Source organism: Chelon labrosus, assembly GCF_963514085.1.
Source record: "Chelon labrosus genome assembly, chromosome: 14".
In the NCBI taxonomy this organism is placed as follows: Eukaryota; Metazoa; Chordata; class Actinopteri; order Mugiliformes; family Mugilidae; genus Chelon; species Chelon labrosus.
This window is the reverse complement of record NC_140347.1, coordinates 16597624-16612991: the sequence shown is the minus strand read 5'-3', so window position 1 is coordinate 16612991 and position 15368 is coordinate 16597624. Positions and strand designations below refer to the sequence as shown.

The 15368-nt window shown below is 40.4% G+C and overlaps 1 protein-coding gene across 2 annotated transcripts in view; it reads left to right on the top strand.

Moving 5' to 3' along the window:
- Positions 1-8816, top strand: part of ppp2r5a (protein phosphatase 2, regulatory subunit B', alpha isoform) — a 42680-nt gene extending 33864 nt beyond the window's left edge. Inside the window, exons 6-14 of one of the 2 annotated variants that reach the window (XM_084560267.1) lie at positions 496-626; positions 2851-2910; positions 3372-3480; positions 3818-3871; positions 4042-4092; positions 4173-4292; positions 5301-5428; positions 6067-6168; positions 6499-8816. In XM_084560267.1, the coding sequence (XP_084416393.1) occupies positions 496-626; positions 2851-2910; positions 3372-3480; positions 3818-3871; positions 4042-4092; positions 4173-4292; positions 5301-5428; positions 6067-6168; positions 6499-6832 (1089 nt within the window). In that variant the 3' untranslated portion in view covers positions 6833-8816. Of the gene's footprint in view, positions 1-495; positions 627-2850; positions 2911-3371; positions 3482-3817; positions 3872-4041; positions 4093-4172; positions 4293-5300; positions 5429-6066; positions 6169-6498 lie in introns of both variants that reach the window. The other variant, XM_084560268.1, reaches the window with a different exon arrangement.
- Positions 8817-15368: the final 6552 nt, after the last annotated feature.

The window sequence follows — 15368 nt, the reverse complement described above, 5'->3', positions numbered from 1 at the left end:
CTTACAGTACCAGATCATTGTTTATCTGACTGGCTGGTCTCCAGTGACCCTAGAGTGCACTACTGTAAAATGAGCCTGTGCCAACGTCAGAACGCTTTATTTTTTAAGGATACTGGGTTTGTTAAGTCACACCGCACAGCAAAGGCAGCGTACTGAAAAAGTTGTGTAACTGTCTGCGCTGAAAATGAGATGAAGTGCGTCAGAATCTGTCTTCCGCTCAAAGGGTGACTGATTGATAGATTACGTTCGCACTCTGACTTCTCAATTATTAATCAGCAGTAGCACATCAGAGTGTTTGCAAAAAGATTGTCTGCTCAGTCATCCACAGTCAACATTTACTTATAGCTTTATTTTATTAAATTAAACAGCACTATTCTGTATATACAGTGTACTCTGAGATTCTCCTCAGTCAGAGCCTTTTCTGTCTGTTGTGTTGACCGGTCACTTTTGAACGAATCCGGTCTGAGAACGCTTGTTGTCTCTTTGTCTTTGCAGCTGCTGGAGCTGTTCGACAGCGAGGACCCGAGGGAGAGGGACTTCCTGAAGACCATCCTGCATCGGATTTACGGAAAGTTCCTTGGGTTGAGAGCCTTCATCAGGAAGCAGATCAACAACATTTTCTTGCGGTGAGTTAAGAGCACCCAGGAAAGGCCTTTTTATTATTATTATTATTATTATTATTATTATTATTATTTAACAGATAAAACTGTTGGATTAAAATGCCATTTTTACAGAGAGCATAAAATTACATAACAACAAGAAGTGTAACCCAATACAGACTGAGACAGAAGCCGTATAAAGTGTGTGTAACATATTATCCCAAGTGGCCTGCTGCTGTCTCTGGATCCAAACGCTGCCTCTTTGTATTTTCTGTCGTTGTTTCTAGTTTTTGGTAAAAGGTTGTGTCTTTAGGGACAAAAAGAGACAACAGCTTCACTGTGAAATAAACAGTTTCAGGGATTAAACCTGCATGTCAAGTCACTAAATTTAGTATATGTGCCATAAAGGCCTCTCTTCTGGGGCAGTACTGTCCACATCAGGGCTAAACATTTACTGCTGCATTAATGAGACTGTCTCCTGCCCACATTGATATTAGAACAACATATGTTTACTTGTGTAGACTGATATTTTAAAAAGCCGTTCTCTTCTTCCTGCACAGTTTTAAAAAGAGCGAGAGATAAGCAGAGACTGCACGGCAACGAGCAGAGGCCGCAAGTTAACGAGAGAGAACTGGTTGATAACATTATTGCTGAGTAGCGCCTCTAATTTCCTTAACAGATTTGATTCTAATCCCCAAGGTCTTGATTTGATGTGATTCTATATCAGTTCATTTGGAAATATTTCGGTTTTGAAACAGTTTAACTTGGTTATGAGAAAGATTTTCACAGAACCAATTTTGTCATTGGTTCCAGAGATCTGTTTTATTTCCACAGTATTAAACCTGTAGTTGCATCGCTCTTCTCTGTCATCATACTTTTTAAATCCATTCTGCTCTCGAGCCTGACAGTGCTCCTCGGGTTGTAGCTTCTGTCATGTTATGAATCTATCTTACAGGTCGATTAATTTAATTTGCCGTACGAAACCAATCTCGTGAGATTTCTAATGAGAGGATGCCGGATGCATATATGTTTAAAAAGGAAAAAAAAAAGAAACAATGCGAGGATTTTATGAATCAAATCATATTTTTTAAATCAAGATTTTTTTTAAATCCAGCCCTACATAACATCTGAAACACATATATTGTTAGACTCTGCACAGATAATCAGTTATCAGTGTCCTTTTGGTTTCATTCATTACATCCTGTCAAACATCAGAGTCGCATGGATTAAATGCGTGGATGTTTCTTTGTGTCTAAAAACTGTCCGTCTATCTTTTTGGTTACTACTGAGTTTAGTTCCTTGGTTGCTATTAGGGCTAGGTTTAAAAAAAATTCCTGAATCCTCTTATTAAAACTCTCGCCTCGCTCTCGTGAGACTAGTTTCACATGACTAGTCTCACAAGGCCGCACAATGAGATTAGTCCACATGTGAGGGAGCTCCGAAACAGAAAACACAACTCTGAGAACACTACCAGGCCTGAAAGCTGCCGCATTTTGGATTTTAAAAGTGTGACGACAGAGAAAAAACAAAACTCTCGTCTGTCGTAAAACTGGATGTAAACATGTTGAAATGCCACAACCTCCAAAACCAATGACATATAGTTTGGAAAGACGTTTCATTTGCACAGACAAGCATTTAAATGTTTTGGTGTGAAGTCTTGGTTTTCAGTTGACCCCAATATTCATCTGTCAAAAATAACGTTGAGCTGGATGCGCCACTTTCTCGCATCTGCAGCGTGTCGCATCTTTTCTGCGCCTGTTGCTGCGTGACAATGAGCTCTAGATGATTGAAACAGGGGACACTTGATGTCACTTCCAACAGGCAAGGTGGCAAAACGGGTGCACCCACTTTGACCATCTGCCGCCGAGGATAAAAATAGTGCCACAGTTGTCAGGCCCTGTCTGCACATACCAGGGCTGCACGGCTAGATAGAAATGTGCTACCAAGCAGAGGAGGTGAAGGATGTACGGCTCATTAAGTTATATAAGAGCCAGTTCTCTTAATTGTAACGTAATGTTCTCAAGTAAGCAGACTGCAAGTATGTTGTTGGTTCCAAGTTATATATATATATATGAATCGATGTACCGTGTGTGATATTAAGAGCTTTCTGCACGTGTCTGCATTTATTTGTGCTACCCCCCAAATCAATACTCAAAAAGGAACACACTATTCGGAGCGGCGTGAATCAATTGTTCTGGTCAGTGCACTCGGATTTTAGTGATGTGTTTCATAATTTCTGTCTGTGCTGCAGGTTCATTTATGAAACCGAACACTTCAATGGAGTTGCCGAGCTGCTAGAGATTCTGGGAAGGTGAGTGAGATGATGTGGTTTTAGACTGTTAGTTTGGGTAGTGTTTCATTTATCTGTTCCTTCAAGTTAATACGGCAAATACTGGATTTATTATATGATATGTTTGATGTATTGGATAAAGGAAACGGTGTCAAGAATCACAAAATGTAGCTTTTACTGTCCTTTATTTGGGATTATTTTCTTGATTTTGTAAGCTTTCTCCATAAAACCGTAACATCAGTCCTGGATAAACGTGTTAAGTTGTAAAGAAATCAGTGAGTTTGTCCTTTAGCAGTGGTATTTTGTTAAATTTTTGTAAACCACGTCTCCTTTTTCTTTCAGTTTTACTTCAGATAATCCTGTGCTCTCTTCTTTCTTTTTTATCACGTCGCAAACTGAATATTCGCTGCTTTGTTCTGATCTCACAGTGTCTGCTGTTTTGTCTGTAAGCTAACGTTGCTCCGTTGTTTCTCTGTTGACAGTATCATCAACGGGTTTGCGTTGCCTCTGAAGGCCGAGCACAAGCAGTTCCTGATGAAGGTGCTCATCCCGTTGCATACAGCTAAAGGACTGGCCCTTTTCCATGCACAGGTAGAAGAAAATCCTTACTATCAGTTCTACGCGGCACAGAAAATATCTGAGAGTGGAATTATACAGCTGTTTGTGAGGATGGTCTCAGCAGGAATGTGGACGGTCACGGTGTAATGTCTGTATTGTAGCGCCGCCAAGTGGCTCGGAAGTGAAAACACCCTGGTTCATTGACTTTTACTGTGTTTTAATGCGTTTCCGGTCGCAATTAATTATAATAATTACACTAATAACACGTTTTCACTACAGATGAAGCAGAAAATGTATTTTCATTTGAGTTGTCTGTGTTGCTGTGTTTACCCGCGGCGGTTTGTGTTCATTTTTCTTCTCTGCCCCCCAGCTGGCCTACTGTGTGGTCCAGTTCTTAGAGAAGGATCCTACGCTCACAGAGCCGGTACTTTTTCTATTCTTTATCATTCCTCCCACTCAAAGCCGAAAGCCTTGAGCACTAAATTAGTCTACACTGCAGAAAAAGTTATATTTATCTGCAGCGTGTGCTAGAAACCACCCACTCAGACCGGCATGAGAGACAAATTCTTAAGAAATCTGCTGTTTCCTGTGCAGGTGATCCGTGGTCTGCTCAAGTTCTGGCCCAAAACCTGCAGCCAGAAGGAGGTAATTTGCATGCCTATAAATACGCCAAACACATATTTTGTGTAACATGTTTTAACTCTCTGCGCCTCTTCTCCAATCAGGTGATGTTCCTGGGAGAGATTGAAGAGATCCTCGATGTCATTGAGGCTTCGCAATTCAAAAAAATCCAGGAGCCGCTTTTCAAACAGATCTCTAAATGTGTGGCCAATCCACACTTTCAGGTAAACGCAAATACAGAAGCTGTTTGTTTCAAGCCTCTGATATTCTTCAGTCTTCGTGATTATCCTAGGCCATATTTGTGTGATTCAGCGCAGCACAACGAAGGCACAAACTACAGAAAATGAACAACAGTGAACCACTATCTCTCTAAAATGGTTTCAAGGTCCAGTCAGTGGCTAGACTGACTAGACTCACTAAACCAGCATCGGAAGAGCTACTCACATTGCCTGTGTCTGGACCAAAAAGTTGCACTTGAACTCGGCGCAAAAACTACAGAAAATGGCCAGCTGGCACATATGTTTTTTGCCCGCATGAAAGTAAATGACTCTTCCTACCAGCAGGTGGCGGTAGTCACTTGTCATTCAAAAGGGGAAACCCTCAGAGCTGCTACCATAGACATATATACATAGACGCCTCATTGAGCGCTGGACCGTACGTTAACGTCGCCGCCATATTGGAGGAGGCAGCTCCGTCCAGCGAACCAATACGAATTAATGGCATGAACTTTACTAAGCGTCTTCTACAAAGTACTATAAGCATTTACATATTCACACACGAACGTATATATTCAGGAAACTGATTTTTGGTTCCTATCGGTATATAATATATACGTTCGTGTGTGAATATGTAAATGCTTACAGCACTTTGGAGAAGACGCTTAATGAAGTTCACTCCATTGACTCGTATTGGTTCGCGGGACAGAGCTGCCTCCTCCAATATGGCGGCGACGTTGACGTATCGCAACAACAGGCCAACCCGCTCAATGAGGCGTCCATGTATATATGTCTATGAGCTACTACTACTACTGGCTGGGAAGTTGGGAAGAGCAACAACTTGTTGTACACAGCTGGCCTCTTCTGGGCGAATTGATTGTTAAGATTAGATTAGGATGACAAATGGGAAGATCCTTCTGTGTGCCCTTGCTGTTTTGTTTTAGTCGCTCCATTTCTTAATCGAAGACAGCTTTTTCAGACGGATTCTGACTTAAGTCTTTCTCTCTGTCTTCACAGGTAGCAGAGCGAGCGCTTTACTTCTGGAATAACGAGTACATCCTCAGCCTCATCGAGGAGAACATTGACAAGATCCTTCCCATCATGTTCGGCAGCCTGTACAGAATCTCCAAAGACCACTGGAATCCGTACGTACTGCCACTGTCACTGCACATGGTTGTTTGAGCTAAACTGCCATAGTAGCAGGTAAGAGGTATTCAGACCACGAGCTGACTAAAGAAAACCTGTCGTAATGTGAAGAGAGTCCAAGGTCAACAGCTCAGTGCTGCTGCTGCTGCTGCTGCATACATTATCTGCTCCTGAAGTATTATATATGTGGAAAAATTCATATTTATTCATGTTATTTAAGGGGGTCACTAAAACCATGTTACAACAGACAAAACATTTAGGACGCATGAAGTTTTGAAATTTATTTTTTATGCTCGTGTTTAGTTGTCTTCCTCTTCACTGTCTTTTCCGATGCATTCAGGTCTCAGCTTGTGTGTGTAAACATGAGGGTAACTGAACAACCTAAACATAAAAAGTCCTGAGGGTTTGTAGCTGTCAAAAAAACCCCCCAAAAAACGCAAAGAACCATAAAACATCAGAGGCTAATTTAACCTGGACGCTAGTATTCTGGTTATAATCAGAGGAATAGCCCGATCAGAACAGGCCTGATCAGAGCGATAGAGAGGGGTGATGTTAGCCTTTCATAATGTGTTTAAACACTTAATTGAGAGTCACGTCACGTTACTCAAGCCACTAACGTCTCTCTGTTGCGTTGCAGGACAATCGTAGCTCTGGTCTACAACGTGCTGAAGACACTGATGGAGATGAACTGCACGCTGTTTGATGAGTTGACGTCCTCCTATAAAGCAGACAGGCAGCGGTGAGTGACGGTGTCTGTCACGTGCTGGACCTGTTTGAGTTTCAGGACCTCTCTCCTTGAGACCAATAAGTCCATCGTCTGAGCTTAACGATGACTAAAGTGAATCATTGCAGTGTCTCAGGAGTCTTGTGGACAGCTTGACTTTATCATTTGACTCTTGTCTAAAGAAATCCACTCCACTCTACTTGTTTCTGAGTAACCAAGATAAATAATATTACCTGTTATTTAGTGTTGAATGTGGGTTACTAGACATGACACAGCGCTCATATGTTTGTGCTTTAATACAAACATCAATAAATCAGTAATAGTACGAAAATGTCGTCTTTCCAGGGAGAAGAAGAAGGAGCAAGAGAGGGACGAGCTGTGGAAGAACCTGGATAAGCTACGGCTCAGTAACTCCGCTCTGGTCCAGAACAACAGCCACGGGCTCCCAGGTGTCCAAAACAACAACAACAACAATAACAACAACAACAACAACAGTAGTAACAATCACAGTGACAACCAGGACAAGAGCGCTGATGCTGACGCTGACGCTGTCGCCGTCGCCGTCGCCGATGCTAACACCAATGATAATGCTAATGCAGATGCAGATACTGATGCTGCAGACGACAAAGATCCTGGCGTTAGTGTGGCGCCCAGCGAGAGCACCCCATGTGCCAAATGACAACGGATGTCGTGTTTTTTATTCCATAATGGTTTGACACCGTGTTCTGGAGTGTCAGGAGAGGGTTAACGTAAAAACACAAATTGCACCTCAACAGTATATTAAATCTACTTAGAGTGACTTAGAACGCCAGCATTTCTTTGGCAGTAAAAAAACAAAAAACAAAAAAAATACCTAAAAATAAATAAATAAATAAACATACAGTATAAATATATATATAAATATATATATATTTCAACTTCAGACTATTTTTGGATGTTACAGTGTGGCTGCAGTATATTGTTTATTTGTCTGATCAAAGATTTATCATTTCACATTTAGTTTCTTAACTGAAAATGATTTTTTTTTTTTTTTTTTTTTCGTTATATTCATTATATGATAACGTGGGAGGGGAGAAAATAATAATGACTTGAATCTAACGTTTCCGATTGTGCTGCACTTAGAAAAGCTGAATAGCTATTTAAAGATGTCTATTTTTAATGTGCTTTTCCTCGTTGCTGCCAACACTTAGGTGTAAAACCTTAAGAGAGAAGGGAATGGCAGACTTTTGGGAGTGTTTTGGGCAGATGGGACCAGACCCCAGAAGAATTAGGCATTAAGTGTCTCTTGATGTACAGAGAAGGACTGGTGTTAGGAGCAGAAGACGCTGGGAGACCTCCTGTTAGAGGTAGAGAGTAGGGGGGTACATGGCCAAAAAAAATCATGAATCATAAAGAAATGAATCCCTGATGTGGAGCGACTCTGCTTCAGACGGTGGATTTAAAACTGATTAACTTTTAGGGTAAATGTCATATTTGTGAGTCTGTTTTTGTGTGTCAGGTGTTGGTAAATATTTTTTCATCTGGGTGAAAACATGAAGCTAATAGATGTAAATAAAGCAACAGCTGTGTTTATAACATGATTTACACTAAAGTATTGAGAGAGGGCATTCAAATGAATGAAACGTTTTTCTAAATGTCTGGGATTAACGGGAATGATTCAACATCTTGGGAAGCACTCCTGTTATTGCCATGAAATACGCAACGTAAATATCTGTGGCGAATATAAAACTGCAGCCAGTTAGCTTAGCATAAACGCTGGAAACAAAGGGAAGCAGTTTATTTTTATTTTTTTTGCTCTGGCCTCACTTAACACATAAACTCTATTTTATTAGTTTAATCTGTAGAAACACTGATTTTTTTTCTTGTAATATGCTTTTCATTTCATATTTATGCGTTTCCTGTAAAATCAAAGCAAAGGAGGCCACGCCCCTCTTGAAACACACTGTACTCTGATTGTTCAGCTCCAATTGCTTCAGCAGGCTCCGCCCATACATGTTTAAACATAGTGCTGAGAGACACGGGGGGAGGGGCATTCAAATTTTAGAAAGCGTTTCATTGGACACAGGGTTAGCACACGCCCCTTAGTGCAGGTTGAGTCAGTTTGAGTCTAAACAACTTATTTATCAATACTGGAGCAGATATTGTCTTTAAAGGAACCATCTGTAATGATAAATGAGACGTTTTACAGTAGTTGTGTGCCGTTGGTTTAACCCTGTTTCCAATCTTAATGCTAAGCTAAGCTAACCAGCTGCTAGCTGTAGCTTAATATTTACCCTACCCTACTGGGAGTGGTCCCGGGTCTTCCCAAAACGTTGAAGCATTTCTTTAAAACCACAGATTTAAAAAGATAAAAACACATGAGACCTACAGTACTATATTTTTCCAGAGTATTGTCGAGGCTAATATTTTTGAATGCTTTGATGTTTCTGATGGAATATTATGACGGGACGCAGGATGTGCTTGAGTGTATATTTGTTGCGTGCGTGTGTGCGTTAGCTTGGAGGTTACTTAAAGGGAAATGCCACTCGGTTTCAGATTTTATGTACAGTGTAATGTTTCCTACGGTCTAGGAAAGTGCAGTCAGTGGTTATAGAAACATAAATGGTTCTCTCTCTCAAAGCTGAACACTTACCTGGCATTTGATTTTTTATTTTTATTTTTTTTAATAACCAAACAAGACTCGTCATGATGTTGAAAATAGCACCAGAAAACCCCGCTGGAGTGTCGTTTCAAGCAGTCTTTACCATCGATGCCTGTTCGCTGTTTCCTTTTCCATCGCTTTTAGTCTCTAGTTTCTGACGTTGAGAGCCGATTAATTGTGTTTGGTAACTTAATCTGACTGCCACAGATCAGAGGAGCTTTTAAATTGAATTCCCTCTGAACCTCGGTGTCTGCTCTTTTTAAGTTCATATTTTAGGTCCAGTCTATTCTGATGCCTTTCTGTCAGTACAGCATTCCAGCCTCTGTGACGTTTAAAGGAACTATGTGGGGAACCTGTTTTGTAATCACAGATCTTATCTAGGTTTCACCATCAAATAAAGTCTACTTTATCTTTCTACTCAAAGTGTAACCCCCCCGTCTCTTTTCTGTGTGCTGAGTTGTAGTACACCCTGGTGGCCAGTAGATGGTGCAAGTCTAAAGCACACAGCTCCCTGGATATGATGATGAACTCCTTTATTTGAATGGTCCAGCAACTTGCTTCATACTTGAAAGTCCGGTACAGTAAGGTACATATGTTGATTCATTTTAAATTCCAATCCCCGTGGAAATGTACCTAAAGCATCAAATATATTAGACCCTGCTCTACAGTAAAATAAAATAGAAGCATTTTAATTGTGCTAGTCGAGTGCATCCCAACTTGAAGCATGGACCCTAATCTCAAGGGGTTACAAGACACATCTGAAGACTGCTGATGATCACAACTGTAAGTAAACTGATTTAAATAGTCATTTTTATTAATAATTAACCTGTTGGAACCTCAGAAGGTTATTTTATCATGAGAGGCATAGTGAGGAAATGCTAACAGCTTAATATCTGTGACGAGGAGCCCAAACAAGATCTTTCCATTTATTTATTTACATGAGAGGTCTTGAACTCAATGTTTAAATCACATAGTGTATGTGTTGGTTATATAAGTAGACACTTTGCTCCAAGTTACAGTTACATAATGAATATGGACTTAAAGTTAAGATTCACAGCTTTACGTTGAAAAATTGTAGTTGCTGCACCTTTCCTCCAATTTGAATGCACCTACCCATTAAAGCTGAGAGTCTGCACTTGTATTCTTTGCATTGTATTATTATAGAACTGTGTGTATTTTGGTAAACAGGTGTAAAATAATAAAAGATGTGTCTGTGTCCGGATGTATATGGAGACAGCTGTAATTAATTAATTTCACCTCTTTACGTAGTAATAGAAAAATTACTTGTTTCCTTTATGATGAACTAGAATCTGTTCTGAGAAATGAAGTTATTTACTGAGAAAACTTCAGTTGCAGACATTTATGGACAAAAATAACCAGGTGGACTTGTCTTCTTACTGCTACTGAGGATCAGCTCAGTTTTTCTTCTAGCACACAATAAAGAGTTTGATATTTGTGCCCTGTTTGCCCCTTAAACGTACTGATTTTGCATGTTTTAAGGTGGAATTAGCAACAGGAACTCTGCACAGATACGTATTATACAGATCCTGACATAAGAAACCTTCTAACGCCAGAATCTGTACTAGTTGTTCCTTGTGAGGTTTAAATTGATTCAGTTAATTGTGCTTTCAGTAGATGGTGAAAAGGCTTCAGGCTAATGCTACATTAATTGAATTCTCATGATTAATTCCAGCTCTGTTGAAAATTAAGCGTCCGTTTATAATAAGTGGTACCATCCAGGAGTATGAATGAGGCTGAGCCAGGGAGAAGCATCAGAAGAGACGGCAGGCTCTGCTTTACCCTGCTGCTTTCGTGAGGGAGGAGAGGAGAAATATGGACAAACCCAAGACAGGAGGAGACACACAGAAAGGTTGAGGTTGCGTAACCTGTCTTCACCGAGTGTTTCTGCCTTTTTATCACAAGACAACCACAGACAGAGACTTGCTTCGCTGCCTTCAGCTGGGCCTGGCCTCTGATGCCCACGTCCTCCAGCGGCCTTGCGGTGGAACTGACTAGAAAACCTTCACTTCATCTCCACAGGATTCACCTTCCAACCCCAATAATAATAATAATAATAAAAAAAAACATGTTCTCTCTCTCGCTCTGCGTCACTCAGCCTCTCTTTCATGGATTCAAGAATTATCAGAATGATTACTTCCTCATCACCACCACCACCAGAATCAAGGCTCTAACAGGGTAAGTGTCCTTTATTCAAGGAGCCCCTTATTCATTGCGTCGCTTCACATGATAAACTACCTTCCTGCTGGGTAGTACAGTACATCTAATTATACTTAATAGAGCGGATAAAATAAGCATTGAACACGTCACCATTTTTCTCAGTAAATATATTTCTAAAGGTGCTACTGACAGAGAAGAAATCAAACCAGATGTCGTTAACACACGCAAAGAAACCAAACCTTAGAAGTCCATAAATTAAGTTACGTGACGCAGGGAAAAAGTATTGAACACATAGAGGCACGGAAAGCCAAGGCACCAGCGGAAATCTATCCGTAATTAGAAAGCAATCCTGCCCCTTGTCGGTGCGCGTTATTATCAGCTGGTTCAGTTCCAACTGATGGTCTAGAAAAAGGTGCCTCAGTGCCAAGGTGTCGCACAAGAAACATCTCATGATGGGTAAACCCAAAGAGCTCTCTCAAGACCTTCGCAACCTTATTGTTGCAAAACATACCGATGGCATTGGTTACAGAAGGATTTGTAAACTTCTGAATGTTCCAGTGAGCACTGTTAGGGCCATAATCTGGACGTGGAAACAACATCATTTCACCATAAACCGGCCATGACCAGGTGCTCCTAGCAAGATTTCTGACAGAGGAGTTAAAAGAGTTGTCCAAGAGCCAAGGACCACTGGTGGAGCGCTTCTGAAAGACATTAGCATGTACAACTGTTTCAAAGAAAACGATAAGTAACGCACTCAACTGTCATGCCCTGTATGAGCGCTCACCACGCAAGAAAAAAACACGTTGAAGCCTGTTTGAAGTTTGCCGCACAACATTTGGACAAGCCTGTGAAACACTGTGAGAATATAGTCTTGTCAGATGACACCAAAACTGAACTCTTTGGATGCCGTAATACACACCATGTTTGGAGGTCAAATGGCACTGCGCGTCACCCCAAAATCACCACACCGACCGTGAAGTTCGGAGATGGGAACATCAACAACAACATGGTGTGGGGCTGTTTTTTCAGCATACGGCACTGGCAAACTTCATATAATTGAAGGAAGGATGAATGGAAAAATGTACAGAGACATTCTCGATAAAAAAAAAAAAAACCTGCTGACATCTACCAGGATGATGAAGATTAAACGAGGGTGGACGTTTCAGCAAGACAGTGATCCCAAAACACACAGCCGAGGAAACTCTCATTTGGTTTCACTTGGCCCAGCCAGCCAATCACCTGACTTGAATCCAGTAGAAAATCTATGGAAAGAACTAAAGGTCAGAGTTCATAGAAGAGGCCCGAAGAACCTTCAAGATGTGAAGACTGTTTGTGTGGAAGAATGGGCCAAAATCAAACCTGAAAGCTGTTATTACCAACAAAGGCTTTTGTGCGAAGTATTAAATACATTTAAGTAAGTGTGTTCAATACTTTTTCCTTGTGTCATTCCATTTTATGAACACGTAACTTAATTTATGGACATCTAAGGTTTGATTTCTTCTTTGTCAGTAGCACCTTTAGATAGATAGATAGATAGATAGATAGATAGATAGATAGTTTCTTTATTAATCCCAAACTGGGAAATTTCTCTGTTGCAGCAGCAATGTACAGGCATTCAACCATACATAAATATAACAAAAGCTAAAATCAACAATAAAAATAAAATAAGTATACACAATATTAACAAGATTATAAGATAAGTGAATAAGTGAATATTAAAGGTGAATATTAAAAAGAAATGTTAAATTAGATTGCAATGAGGTGTACTGAATATAGGTAAGATTAAAAATTTACAGCCATTTACCCAAAACAAACATGTGCAAATGTATTTACTGAGAAGAAATGGTGACGTGTTAGATACTTATTTTACCTACTGTATCTCAGTCTCTTTTGTTCCTCGTTTTGAGTCTGTCACCCGTTCATGATAAAGATTTCTTAGGTGATCATGAAATAAAAAATCTAGAAAGAATAGGACATGTCTATATCTCAGTATTTTGGGTGAAACTACAGACAAGGAGTTAGAAATAAAGACCAGACTATACTTGTCTTCTCACTGCGGCCTCCACTTGTTCTTCCCTCTGGGAGGTGACACAGGTCCATAAAAACTCCCACCACCAGACTATTAGACTGTTTCTTTCCCAGAGCCATCCAGTCCTTCAGTAAACACACTTTTATATATAAAATAATTATGCAATATGTTTGTTTTTTTATTGTAGTCTTGGCCTGTCTGTGAATTTCACTGGTGGTGATTTCATGTGGTGGACCGTTTTGTTCTGTGATCAGTGTTATGCAATTTCATTGTCTCACACATACAATGACAATAAAGGTTTTCCACGTCATCTCAGTCCTTGCCTGAATAAGCCGTTCAATAAATGTTTCTGTGAATGACCTCCGGGCCTCCTACACGACTTTTATCATCGGTTCCAGCATTGACAATCGATAAAAGACATTCGGCTTCATCTTGTGCAAACATTTCTTACGCATTACAGAATCCAGACGAGACTGAAGATGACCTGCAGTGACAAAAAGAAATGGACTGTATAGTAATAAAACGATAGCTGTCAATTAGGCAAACCAAATTCTCTACTCTGACATGAGTAGAAAACCATCATCATCACAGTAACAATCATTGCCACAGACATATTTGCTTGATTGATTATTTTATAAGACCCAGCAGGTCATTCGCACCGTTATGGATTTCACACTTCGCTCGTCTCTTCCCCTTTTCTTATTAAAAGGAGAAATCTTATTATGTGTTCAATTCTCTCAGGGGTGTTTTGTGCAATCTGTTAAACGCAATAAAAGCCTCCAGTGCTTCATGTGGAGAGACAGCTCTTGAAGTGAAGATGATTTTTCACTTTGTTGGAAAACCTGTTTTCCTTTTTGCACACTAAGTGTGACGTCAGTATAACTCCCAGGCAGCTATATTAAAAGTAAATACAGTAGGTGCAGTAAAGGAGTAGCATTACACAAAAACAAAAGCTCCACACGTCATGAATAAAAATCATTAGGGTTAAATTAGACATCTGACAGCGAGAGGCGGGGTACGCCCTGGACAGGTCGCCAGTCTGTCTCAGGGCTAACACAGAGAGACAGACAACCATTCACATTCACACCTATACGGCCAATTCAGGATCGCCAGTTAACCTAACGAGCATGTCTTTGGACGGTGGGAGGAATCTTGCTGTGAGGCATCAGCGCTAATGACCACATTTTCATGTATGATATGTAAGACTTTCTATCACTGAGAGCGTTGTGTAACTGTTCTTCTATGCGTGTGAATACCTGTCCATTTAAAGCTGCATGTATTGTAGGTGTCTTGGAAAATAAGAACATAAAAACACTTGTTTCCATAATTCATCATATCAATCCCATGTCCATAAATGTAAAGAATCTAAAGAGTTAAATAAATATATATAATTCAGGGCCGGGATTGAAAAACTATCAGCTAAGTGATAAAGACTGCAGTTCCTCTAATGGCCACTAGATGCTGGCTCCTAAAATGAGTTAAAATGTTCACGCTGAGAGCAGAAATAGACTAGCTAGGCGTCATCTGCCGGCCTCTGCTCCACTCATGCTCCACCTTTGACGGTTCTTGAACTAGCTGGTTGTCAGATGGAGTCAGGCCCCTTCCAAGATCAGAGAACAAAGAGATCAAGAGTATAGAGAGCCGAAGTCCCGCCCCCTCTACTTCCGGGCCATGGGACCTATCTTTCGAAAAAATATGAACGGCAGTCTATGGCGAAAGATAAATTATTTTCTGGTCCCGATCGACTTGTGCCTTGGATTATACATATGTTGTTTTTCAGAATAAAAAATGATTTTACATGTCAAGAATGTCACAGTTTGTCGCAAGATAGTTAAGTAAAACGCTATGGAAAATACGTAATTAAACGAACTACAAGTCCCGCATGCTGGCGTGTACAGAACCGACCAAAACTCCCTTCGTGGAACTACAGCTCTCGACATGACCCGATTTATAATGATTTTCACCTCGTTTGATGCTTCTGCCTTCGTCCTGGAAGAAGACGGTAAAGCTCAACAAGGAGACAGCCATAGTTCTCTAGGGATCTCTAGAGAGATGTAGTTCACTAAGCGATCTCATACAAAACCTAATGTTGTTCAGCTTATTTACGTCAAATAATTTATCTCTTGATGTGAAAAATTATCTTTTAAATTCACACACATCATATGTGAAATTCATGCCACAATTCGATCGGGACCAGAAAATAATTATGATCTCTCCATAGACTGCCGTTCATATTTTTTCGAAAGATAGGTCCCATGACCCGGAAGTAGAGGGACGGGACTTCGGCTCTCTATACTGGGACCAAAAGTTTCTACGGTAGACTTGATCATGAACAACAGAGCTGGACACGTTGATCTGCTAGCTATG